The sequence below is a fragment of the Oryctolagus cuniculus genome, chromosome 18, assembly GCF_964237555.1.
Source record: "Oryctolagus cuniculus chromosome 18, mOryCun1.1, whole genome shotgun sequence".
Taxonomy (NCBI): domain Eukaryota; kingdom Metazoa; phylum Chordata; class Mammalia; order Lagomorpha; family Leporidae; genus Oryctolagus; species Oryctolagus cuniculus.
In genome coordinates, this window is record NC_091449.1 from 20,701,834 (window position 1) to 20,714,537 (window position 12,704).

The 12,704-nt window shown below is 51.3% G+C and overlaps 1 protein-coding gene across 1 annotated transcript in view; it reads left to right on the plus strand.

The window, feature by feature from the left end:
• Nucleotides 1-5,136: 5,136 nt before the first annotated feature.
• LOC127486809 (tubulin alpha-3 chain) overlaps nt 5,137-12,704 on the plus strand; it is a 32,192-nt gene continuing 24,624 nt past the window's right edge. The window contains exon 1 of the mRNA XM_070062524.1: nt 5,137-5,738. Coding sequence (XP_069918625.1) covers nt 5,604-5,738 — 135 coding nt within the window. The 5' untranslated portion in view covers nt 5,137-5,603. The remainder of the gene's footprint in view (nt 5,739-12,704) is intronic.

Genomic DNA, 12,704 nt, shown 5'->3' on the forward strand with positions numbered 1-12,704 from the left:
GGATGGAAGACCTCTCTCTCTCTCTCTCTCACTGTCCACTCTGCCTGTCAAAGAAAAAAAAAATAGAGTAATTATCCAGACTTACTTCCTATAATTAATTGACTTTGACACTTATTATCAGGACTTCTACCATGCACTGCTCATTCAAAATATTTGATTCTGATTCATTTTTAGAAGCCTATAGTATTTCTTTTTTGTTTGTTTTTTCATCTATAGTATTTTGAGCAGGAGAATCTTCAGAGCCCATGATCCAGAGAATTCTTTCTGTGACTATCACATATTGGTTTTTTTGTTTTCCTTTTTAAATATTTATTTATTTATTTATTTATTTGAAAGGCGTAGTTACAGAGAGGCAGAGATAGAAAGAGAAAGAGAGAGAGAGAGAGAGTCTGCAAAATTACTTTTTTTTTCTTTGACAGGCAGAGTGGACAGTGAGAGTGAGAGAGAAAGAGAGAGAGAGAGATAAAGGTCTTCCTTTGCCGTTGGTTCACTCTCCAATGGCCACTGCGGCTGGCGCACCACGCTGATCCGATGGCAGGAGCCAGGTGCTTCTCCTGGTCTCCCGTGGGGTGCAGGGCCCAAGCACTTGGGCCATCCTCCACTGCACTCCCGGGCCACAGCAGAGAGCTGGCCTGGAAGAGGGGCAACTGGGACAGAATCCGGTGCCCCGACCGGGACTAGAACCCAGTGTGCCGGCACCGCTAGGTGGAGGATTAGCCTGGTGAGCCGCGGTGCCAGCCTGGATAATTGCTCTAGATAAAGACACTGTAGGGGCTGGCACTGTGGCGTATTGAGTAAACCCGCTGCCTGCAGTGCCGGCCTCCCATACGGGCACTGGTTCCAATCCAGCCCCTCTCTCTTTTTTTTTTTTAAAGATTTATTTATTTATTTGAAAGAGTTATATAGAAAGATAAGGAGAGAGAGAGAGAGAAAGAGAGAGAGGTCTTCCATCTGCTGGTTTACTCCCCAACTGGCCGCAACAGAGTGAGCTATTCCAATCCGAAGCTAGGAGATAGGAGCTTCCTCTGGGTTTCCCACATGGAAACATGCAGAGAGCTGGATTGGAAGTGGAGCAGCCGGGACTGGAACCAGCACCTCTGCTGTGGCCTGGGAAAGCAGAAGATGGCCCAAGCCCTTGAGAAACTGCACCGCATGGGAGACTGTGGGGAGCAACTCGGACTAGACTGTTACTGGAATTAAGACTTATTCTATGCATCTGCTCTCCCACAATATGGCGCTGAGAAGGGAGAAACAGCTTCTACGCAGCTGCCTCCAGTTCAACCAATAAACTGTAGGACCTGCTCCTGATTGGAGGAGAGCAGCGTACTCGGCGTGTGGGTAGCAGAGTTGGGATTGGCGGAAAAGGACTATGAAGGAGGAGAGAGACAACATGCACCAGGAACATCTATCTGAAGGAACACCTGTGCAGCCCCCGAGAGAGCCGGCCGGCGGTGTGCCGCTCCCCCGCGGAAGTGGGGAAGGTGGCAGGGGGAACTGCCCTTCCACAGAGGTGGAAGGGATGGTAGCCAACCTGGGAAGAACCAGCAGCAAACCCGGGGAGGGCCGAGCAGACAAAAGAACAGCGCAGGGTCCTGTGTCGTTCCTCCACAAAGAGGGGCAGCGACAGGAGACTGGTAAGAAGCTCTTGGCTCCTGGCTTCAGATTGGCACAGCTCTGGCTGTTGCGGCCAACTGGGGAGCGAACCAGCAGATGGAAGACCTCTCTCTCCCTGCCTCTGCTTCTTCTCTGTGTAACTCCGACTCTCAAATAAATAAATAAATCTTTTTTAAACAAGACATTGCAAATGTTAAAAATTAAAATTTAACCTGTTTTGTTAAAAACAACCTTTTAAAGATAAAAATAACGTGGTTTTTGTTCAATTATTCCAGACTATATTCTCACATATAGGGGTAGTGCTAGAAAGAATAGGAAAAAACATGAGAGGACAGAGTAAATACCTGAGATAATAGAGAAATATCTGTTCAAGTGCTTTTCAGTGCAAGAGTAGCTGGTAGAATTAAAGACAGCGTGTGATGTTACAAATCAGTCAGAAACAAGAGTGTAACTCCTCATGCAAAAGGGAGAGCACTGAAAGTAGCCATGAAACGTAAGCCAAAACCTTAGAAGAGAGTGACTGAAATTAGAACACACCAACCACAACCACAAAAAATGGGTTAAATTTATTATAAGAATCTCAGAGTAAAATTTTTTTTTTGACAGGCAGAGTGGAGAGAGAGAGAGAGAGAGAGAGAGAGAGAGAGAGATCTTCCTTTGCCGTTGGTTCACCCTCCAGTGACTGCTGCGGCTGGCGTACCACGCTGATCAGATGGCAGGAGCCAGGTAATTGTCCTGGTCTCCCATGGGGTGCAGGGCCCAAGCACCTGGGCCATCCTCCACTGCACTCCCTGGCCACAGCAGAGAGCTGGCCTGGCAGAGGGGCAACCGGGACAGAATCCGGTGCCCCGACAGGGACTAGAACCCAGTGTGCCGGCACCGCAAGGCGGAGGAATAGCCTAGTGAGCCAGGATGCCGGCCTGAACTCAGGTATTCTTATATAGGACCTGGCTGCAGCGGCTTTACCACTGCACCAAGGGCCTGCCCCCAATGTTTTTCTTAAGCTTTAGGTGTCTTCGCATCAAGAAAGGAGTGGCAAATCCAGACCCAAAATGCAAAGTCATCGTAATCAGTCATTGCTTTCTTTTTCCACTTAACGTGGCCAACTCTTCCCTGGGCTCTTCTGGGGGTTCCTACAGACCACAGAGCCTGAACCCCAGCTGCTCTGCTCCAAAGTGGCCCAGACACCCAATGGGGACGATATGGCAGCACCATACTACGTCTTCCTTTTTTCCACAACCTTGTTCTCTTTCTACCTGTTTATGTTGTAAAGTTTTAGAATTTTTATTTACATTTGTTTATTTGAAAGGCAGAGAGACAGAGATCTCCTGGCCACTGATCCATTCCCCAAATGTCTGCAACAGCCAGGGCTGGGCCAGGCTGAAGCCAGGAGCCCCAAACTCAATTTGGGTCTCCTGTGTGGGTGACAGGGATCCAAATATTTGGGCTGTCACTTACTCCCTCCCAGGGTCTAGGCCAGCAGGAAGCTGGAATTCAAAGTGGAGCCAGGCCTCAAATCCAGGCACTCTGATAGGGGCTACCAGCATACCAAGCTGTGTCTTAACTGCTGCACCAAATGTCCAAAACAATGGTGCAAGGTCTTTTAAAAAACAAACAAAAAATCTGCCCATTAGCATCAGAGTTGGGGGAGGGGGGAGCAGGTTACAGGTACAGATTCTGAAACTCTGCAGTCTTAAGAGACTGGGTGGCTGCAGCCTCATTTTGAGTATCCATCCCAGTGCAACAGGAGAGAAACAGGACTCATTTAGAAAAATATCAAGCTCCTCACAACTGGACACGTGTCCATTTCTAGCTCCAAACCAATCAGGAGCGAGGAGTGTCAGATCCTCACCGGCAGTGACCCCTGCTGCCCTGGTAGGGACTCCTGAACGTTCAAGCATGCCCAAAATGGCCTCATGTGAACTTTCCGGGGTGATGGTATCAAGCACCATTGCTGTGGTGTGTCGTGTGCAAAAAGAGTGAAAGCCAAATCAGCGGTGCCTGTGCAGATCACCTAGCTGGGTGCCAAATGCTGTCCTGTGCCCGGGGGGTTTGAGCCAGATTGAAGTGCCGTGTGTACTGGGGGAACGGGCATGCCTTCCCACCCCCATGAAAGCACCTGTTCGGCTCCCACAGGACAGCAAGTTGATGGAAGCTCACCCTGCTGTGCTGTCCCTGTGTTGGAGCATGAGCGCCCCATAAACCCTTCTGGGCTGCATATTGGCCCCTTGTCAATTTCTATCTGCAAGTGAGCCAAAGACCCTGGGCTTGGTAAGGCCACTGTGATGTACAAATAGTTCCACTTTCTGGAAGCAGGTTTGTGACAATGTTTCAGGATCACCTTTTGCAGCATGAGTTAATCAAAGAAAAAAAGACAAAGGTTGTCCCTTGCATTCTTCATTAAAAAAATTTTATATATTTGAAATGCAAAATGAGAGAGAGAGAGAGAGCAGGAAGGAGGAAGGGAGGGAGGCAGGGAGGGAGAGAGAGAGAGAGATCTTTCATCCACTGGTTCATTCCCCAACTGCCCTCAGTAGCAGGGCCGAGTCGGGCTGAAAGCAGGAAATACAGCTGCATCTCCCACGTGGGTGGCAGGAACCCAGCACCTGGGCCTTCCCCTGCTGCTTCTCCTGCACATCGCAGGAAACTGAATGCAAGTGCAGAGGGACACCGCACGCAGGGGCTCCAGCCACCGCGCTGGCACATCGCCTGCCCGTGTTCTCCACCTCCTTTCAGGCTCGGGACCTTCCACGTCTCACCTGTCGACTGGTGTGCTGGCCTGCCAGGTATGTAGCCTGCTTCCTCGCCCCCCCCCCCAGCACCAGGTGAACACCATGCTCCCCATCAGCAGCTTCCTGCCTGACTCGCAGGCACACACCTGTCCTTTCCCAAGGTCCTCCTGGGGGACGTCAAGCACACACCTGTGGGGCCTGTAGAATCAAGCTTTTTTTTTTTCCTTGAATTTTTATTTTTTTTAAAGGTTTACTTGAAAGTCAGTTACCGAGAGAGTCGAGCTTATTTTTTAAAACTAGAGGCTTACCTGAACATCTTGCTCCCCCAAGCACAGAACCTAACAATTCCCATGCTCTCTCTAATCTGGTCTTCTACTATTTTGTTGGTTGCCCCAATCAATTAACACATTTCCACATAGAGCTTAAGAAACCTTGCGCCCACCCCCACCCCCCATTGAAATATTAAGGAATTCAGCTGTAAAAGCTTCCTGGCCCAGCATTTGGGGGGGGGGGTGTCGAGGTTTCTTTCATTTTTTAAAAAAATATTATTTATTTATTTGAGTGCTAGTTAGAGAGAGAGGGAAAGACAGAGAGAAAGGTCTTCCATCAGCTGGTTCACTCCCCAGATGGCCAGAGCTGGGCCAATCAGAAGCCAGGAGCTTCTTCTGGGTGCGGGGACAGAGCCTTCCAAGTGAGAACTCTGGTGGCTGCTTCAGTCACAGGAGCTGCAGACCCCGGCCCACTCAGAGGACGGGGTCGTGCACACTTCCGCTAAGACGGCAAGGCCCGCACAGAGACCTGGGGAGCGCGGCCCGCTGGACGCTGGGGGTGGACAGCCCAGCAGGCCCCGCGCGCTCCCGGCGGGGAGGCCAGCCCAGGTCCCCAAGCCCCCGGGCGCCCCGCGGCCCAGGAAGCGAGCCGCGCGCCAGGACCGCGGGCCCCCACGCCCCTCCCCGCCGCACGGCGGCGCTGCGCAAGGCCGGCCGTTGTCCGGGGCCGTTGGGCGCCCACGTGGCTTCTGGACGCCTGGAGGCCGGCGCGGGGGCGGGCGCCATTACGAGAGGCCGGGGGCGCGGGGTGGAGCCGACGAGGAGCCCAGAGCGCGCCCGCGGCGGCGGCGTCGGGTGGGAAGACGAGGCGCGGCACTGGGGGGCGTGGCGGCCGGCCTGCAGGCGGGGGCGCGTCCAGGGCAGGAAGCTGGAGTCCCCGTCGAGCTGGTGGGCGCGGCCCCCGCAGAGGCCTGAGGCGTCCGGCGCGATGGCAGGGGCCGCCCCCGGGGCGGCGGCGGTGGCCGCGCGGCTCGCCACGCCCGCCATGCTCGCCGCCGGGCGCGTCGTCCAGGGCGAGCGGGCCAGAGGCGCGGCGAAGATGCTCCAGGTCCTGGTGCTCCAGGTGAGCGAGCGGCCCGCGCACGGACGGTCGGGCCCGGGTCGGTGCAGGCGGGAGGCTGGAGTGCGGGTGGGGGTCGCTTCAGAAGGGGGCGCGTGCGCTGTTCCCGACGACCCCGGAGGGCGGTTGCTGCGAGCTGTCTCGCACTAGGTGTGCGTGCCTGACTCGGGCACGTTGGCAGGTGTGTCGGTGCCCCGCACACCCCAGCCCACGTCCGCCCTAGGTTAGGGCCCTCGCGGGGAACCGTGGACCTGGCTCCCGCCCTTCCCCCGCCGCCCGCAGCCCTCAGGGCTCGGCTTCTGGGACCCCCCCCGCCCCCCCCCCCCCACGCCGCCCTCTCCTCACGCGGGTGTCCTGGTCCCCGGGGCGGGCATGGGCCGCCACCTGGGAGACTTGAGGTGCAGGGAGGGCTCCCGAGGAAGACTGAGGGGAGGCGCTGGAGGAGGGAGTTTACAAACCGGAGCCAGGGTGTGGGATGGGGAGGGGCGCCGCGAAGGAGGGGGATGGGTGGTGTTTGTGTTCTGTGGATTCACCCGACCAGAGCGTCACACACCCCCGAAGCCGCTGACTCCTTGCAAGGAGGCCTGGCTCTCAGACTTTTCAATTTGTTTTATTTACTTGACAGAGTTAGAGACAGTGAGAGACACAGACAGACAGAAAGGTCTTCCTTCCTTTTGTTCACCCCACAAATGGCCGCCACGGCCAGCGCGCTGTGCCGATCTGAAACCAGGAGCCAGGTGCTTCCTCCTGGTCTCCCATGCGGGTGCAGGGCCCAAGCACTTGGGCCATCCTCCACTGTACTCCCGGGCCACAGCAGAGAGCTAGACTAGAAGAAGAGCAACTGGGACTAGAACCCGGCGCCCATATGGTTCGCTGGCGCCCCAGGCAGAGGATGAACCAAGTGAGCCATGGCGTCGGCCCCGGCTCTCAGACTTTGAAGGGATTTCAGGTCTCCCTGGGAGGCTCCTCTGCACTAGTCAATGTTCTCCATCAGTCCTAAATATGTTAGTCCCAATTCCTTCCTGTGAAAGGGCTCTCACCCATCGTGCCACGTGCACGCCCGTGGGTGCAGGACTTGGGCAAGAAGTGCTGGGCTCGTGCCCTCCTGCTTGGGAACCCGTGTGTGTGTTGGGCCCTGGAACCTGCTTGTGTCTCCCCTCAGCTCTGCCCGGCCTCCACTTATGACTGCGACCTGGCTCACCCTTGGAGCAAATCTTCTGCCCCTTATAGGAGTATTTGCCCCAGTGAGGTCCAGGTTCCGGCTGTCCTGATCCAGATTGATGTGGCATTTCCATGGATACGGTGCCCCCTCCCACCCTGTGCCCATCAACAGGTGATGGGGTACCCTCAGGGTGGTGTGCATGTAGGATGGGAAATTATTTAGCTTTCACATTAGTTAGTTTGGAGGTGTCCTCTTACACATGAGGATGTCATATGAAGTGAGGTGAGCCAAGCAGAAAGGCCCATGTGCTGTATGATTCTGTGGGCGAGTTGAATGGCAGCTGCCAGAGGTTGGGTTTGTGCGTACAGGGCAGAGATTCAGTTTTGTAAGGTGAGGAATTCTGGAGATGGCTGGTGCTCGTGGTTGCATAATAGTGCCGGTCTACATAATGCTACTGAACTGTACAGTTAAAATTGCCCAAAAGGATGAATTTTATCTGGAGTTTGCCACGACTTTTTAAAAAGATTTACTTATTTGAAGAACAGAATGACAGAGACCAACAGAGAGGGAGGTCTTCCATCCACTGGTTCATTCCTCAAATGGCCGCAACAGCCAGATCTGGGAGAGTCTGAAGCCAGGAACCAGGAACTCCATCCGGGCCTATCATGTGGGTGGCAGGGGACCAAGCACTGGGACCCCGAGGCACATTCCCAGGGAGCTGGATCAGAAGTGGAACAGGCGGGACTCGAACTGGTTCTTGGTGGTCATGAGACAGGAACCCGGCAGAGAAGAGAAGCAGCGACCCAGAAGACAGCGGCCTCCCTGAGTGACGCAGACAGAGGCGAGAGCTGTACCTGGAGAGCCGCATCACCAGGAGCCCTGTAGCAGGGCAGCTGTGCTGTTCCTGAAGAGTCCGGCCTGCAGGAGACTCTGCCACATCTGGCAGGGACGAGACCTCTCCTGGCTAAGGAGGGCAGAGAAGAGCTGTTGGCTGCCAGGAATGTGAGGGGGGCTCGCACGCCCCAGCTGGTTAGGTGCCGCGTGTGATGTCTGCATCGCACATCAGGGTGCCTGTTCAGATCTGACCGCTCAGCTTCTGGTCCAGCTTCCTGTGTGCTCACATGGGAAGGCAGCGTGTGATGGCCCAAGTACTTTGACCCCTGCCCCTGTGTAGGAGGTCAGAGTGGAGTTCCTTCCCTCCTCCCAGACTTGGCTGTTGTGGGCATTTGGGGAGTGAACCAGCAGATGGAAGAGCTCTCTCCCCATCCCCCACCTTGCTCTTGCTGTCCATCTCTCTCTGTCACTCTGCTTTTCAAATACATAAGTACACACAGCATATATGAGGAAAGCAGCCCGGGCCGCACACTTCTGTGTTTGAAATCTGGGAGGCCGTAGCACACTGATGGCTGGGCACGTGGCCTTGGAGAGTGGCAGAAAGCAGTAGTCCTCGGCCTTCCCTGGGAAGCTCCTGGAGGAACTGGCAACTAGAACTGTGTGTGTTGCTGTCTGCAAAAACTGGGCCTGGCTTGCATTTTTAGGTTTTAGAAGCAGATTTTTTTTTTTTAATGAAACATTCTAGCAGCTTCATCATTTAACATTAAAAAAAATTATTTATGTATTTTCATTGGGAAAACAGGTCAGCAGAGTTCTTCCATCTGCTGGTTTACTCCAGAATGCCCACAGCAGCCAGGGCTGGGCCAGGCCAAAGCTGGGAGCCTAGAGCTCAGTCCTGGTCTCCCACATGGGTGACAGCGGCACAGTGCTCGAGCCATCATCTGCTGTCTGACCAGTAGGCACGTTGGCAGGAAGCTGGATTGGTGGTTGTGTGGCCTTGATGTGAACCAGGTACTCTGAGTGTCCCAAGCCGTGATGACCTGACTGCTGCCCCAAACGCCCACCCCTAAGAATGCTTTGTAAACGTCTTTCCTAAATTACTCTTTGGAAAATTTTCAAACACAAAAACAGCATCATGAATGCCTGTGTGTACTACACCCACACTAACTGGTTGGTAACGCTTTGCTGCGTTTGCACTTCAGAAATATGTGTATGTAAAAATTACTTTTTCTTTTTTGGTTGAGCCATTTGAGAATGAGTCTAGAACTCAGAGCACTTAAGTGATTTTTCTAGGAACAAAGACTTCCTCTTATAGAACTGTAATGTAATCATCACACTTGAGAAATTTAATGTTGGTGCAAGTCTGTTACCTGATACACAGTCTGTACTCCCTTTGTCCTGATAAGGTCTACTGTAGCTTGTTTTTTCTGATAAAGAACCCAGAACTACACACTGCATTTAATTGTCATGGCCTTGTAGAGTTCATTCAGGCAGTACATTGGTCTATCTTTGATGATACTGAAATTTCTGAAGAATAAGGGCAGTCACTTTGCAAAATATTCCTCAATAATTATAACTATATTAATATATTTAGGTTAGACATTTTTAATAAAAATGCTACATAAGATATGCCACGTCAGAGGACAAGATGTTTAAAAAAAAAATTTGATGCTGGGCCAGCATTGTGGTATAGCAAGGTAAGCTACCACCTGTGATGTCAGGACCCCATATGGGCACCTGTTCAAATCTCGTCTGCTCCACTTAAGATCTAGCTCCCTGCTAATGTGCCTGGGAAAGCAACAGAAGATGACACAAGTGCTTGGGCCTCTGCCACCATGTGGGAGACCCAGATGAAGCTCTTGGCTTCAGCCTGGTCCAGCCCTGGTCATTGCAACCATTTGGGGAGTGAATTGGTGGGTGGAAGATCTCTCTCTGTCCCCCTCTCTGCCTCCCTCCCTCTCTAACTCTGCGTTTGAAATAGATAAGTAAATCTTTTTTAAAAATTCAGATTAATTTAAAAATTTTAACTTTTTATTAGAAAATACATTGGAGATGCAGAAAAGTGTGGAAAATAGTATCAATATTGGGACACCCACCAAACTCTTATTTATTTGAAAGGTAGAGACACAAGGAGAGACAGAGCTCTCCCATCCCTTTGTTCGCACCCCAGATGCCCACAGTAGCCAAGGTGGGGCCAGGCCAAAGCTTGGAGCTGGGAACTCAACCTGAGTCCCCCACACTGAGGACAGGGACCCAGTCACTCAAGCCATGGTCAAGAGGCCTCCTAGAGTGTGCACTGATTAGCAGCAAGCTGGAATCTGCATCAGAACGTGCACGGAAACCTAAGCACTCCCATGTGGAATGCAGACCCGGCCTGAGGATTCACTGCTATGACAAAAGCCCACCCCTATTTTTTAATTGATGTATAATTTATTTACAGAAAAATTCATTCCTTTTTGTGTAGACTTCTGTATTTTGAAAAATGCATAGCATCGTGTAATCACCCCCACAGTCAAAATGCAGAAGCATTTCCTCACTTCCCCATATTCCCATGAGGAAGCTCCTTTGTAGCTGTATCTTTCTCTACCTGTAATGCTTTATAAAGAAAAGATTGTTTTCTGCTATTAGTTTTTCCTTTTCTAGAATGTCACAGAAATGGGTGCCTGCAGAATCCCAGAGCAGTAGTGGCCTTTCACTGTGGCTTCTTCAAAGACGGCACATTGGATACTGCTTTGTGTTGCTGCATAGGGTCAGTGGCAGAGTAGTATTCCGTTGTGTGCACACACAGCAGTTTATACTCACAGGCCACTTGAGTTGTTTTAGTTTAGGGAGATGATGAACAACACTGCTATCATCTTTGCATACAGGTAGTTGTATGGACTCGAGTTCATTTCATTTGGGAGAATAACTAGGATGCAATTAGCAGAGAGCTGGATCCGAAGCTGTGCAGCCGGGACTCGAACCGGCTCTCCACTATGGGATGCCATTATTGCAAGTGGCTGCTTACCCTGCTGTAGCACCACCCTGGCCCCTGCACTTTAAATTCTAATTTCCATGAACTTATTGAAGTCCTCTCCTACTTTTTTTTTTTTTTTTTTTTTTTTTAGAGAGAAAGATCTTCCAGCTGGTGGTTCATTTTTTTTTTTTTTTTGAGCATTTTTTTGGTGGTTCATTGCCCCAGACACCTGGGGCGGCCAGGACTAGGCCAGGCTGAAGCCAGGAGCCTGGAGCTCCAGCTGGATATTCCCATGGGTCGCAGGCCTGAAGTGCTTGAGCCATCTGCTTCCTCCCAGGATGCGCACTATCAGGAACCTGGACTGGAAGCAGAGTAGCCAGGATGCGAACCAGACACTCTTAATATGGCCTGCTGTCAGCCCAAGTAACAGCTTAATCCGCTGGGCCACAGCAGCCCTCCCCCTCCCCTTTTGCTAATGAAATGTTCAATGAGAAATCTGCTATCAATTTTATCTTTTTTTCTGTGTACTTAATATATGTGCATTTTTTTGGTGTATGTGTCTTTTTAATACTTTCTCTTAATGATTGTGTTTAACAACTTGATTATGGTGTACACTGATTTGCTCGTTTTATTATTTCCTTAACTATTTCATCTCTTTCTCTATCCCTATTGTGCGGGATTCCAGTCACACGTGTGTTAGACTACTTCATAATGTCTTACAGTACATTGATGCCTGATTCAGTTTTTCTCGATCTTTCTCTTTTCCTCTGTTTTACTTTGTTCTATTTGCTGTTTTCAAGTTAGCGCTCTGTTTATAAAGCACCTAACCTGCTGTAAATGGCAGCCAGAGTGTTTTTCACTTCAGTTATTTTTCCTCTCTGGAAGGAAAAATAAAAAAAAGAAAACAAAATTTATTCTATGTATTTGAAAGGCAGAGTTACAGAGAGAGAAAAGGAAAGTTAGAGAGAGCTTCCATCCACTGGTTCATTCCCCAGATAGCTGCAATGGCCGGAGCTGGGCCAGGCCAAAGCCAGGAGCCACAGGCTTCATCTGGGTCTCCCGTGCAGTTGCAGGGGCGAAGCACTTGGGCCATCCTCTGCTGCCTTCCCAGGCACATAAACAGGGAGCTGGATCGGAAGTGGAGCAGCCAAGGCTAGAACCAGCACCGATAGGGGATGCTGGCATTGGAAGTGGTGACTGAATTCATTATACCACAACGCTTTCCCCTGGAAGTTCCTTTTAATTCATAAATACTCTGTTTTCTCTCATCATGATGATACTTGCCTTTACATCTCTGAACTAATGGCACAACCTTATTTTTATTTAGTTAACCCTTTATTTGTTTAAAGATTGATTTGAAAAGCAGAGTGATAAAGAGAAGGGGAGAGATGATCTCTTTGATGGTTCACTCCCCAAATGACTGCAATGGCCAAGACTGGGCCAGGCCAAAGCCAGGAGCCTGTAACTCTGCCTGGTCTCCCATGTGAGTGGTAGGGGCCCGAGTCATTTGGGCCATCTTCCGCTGCTTTCCCAGGCACATTATTGGAGCTAGATCAGAAATGGGGAACTGGCACTCTGATATGCAGTGTTGGCAGCAGCTTAACCTGCTGTGCTACAATGCTGGCCCCTAATCATTTAAAAAATGTATATAAATAAATATATATTAGGGGCCAGCGCCACGGCTCACTAGGCTAATCCTCTGCCTGCGGTGCTGGCACCCCGGGTTCTAGTCCTGGTTGGGGCGCCGGATTCTGTCCCAGTTGCTCTTCTTCCAGTCCAGCTCTCTGCTGTGGCCCGGGAGTGCAGTGGAGGATGGCCCAGGTCCTTGGGCCCTGTGCCCTGGCTCCTGGCTTCAGATCAGCACAGCGCGCCAGCTGCGCAGCCACCTGGGGTGGGGGTGAACCAAAGGAAAAAGGAAGACCTTTCTCTCTGTCTCTCTCTCTCTCTCTCTCTCTCACTAACTCTGCCTATGAAAAAATAAAACAAAATAAGTAAATAAAAATAATAAGGGCCATCA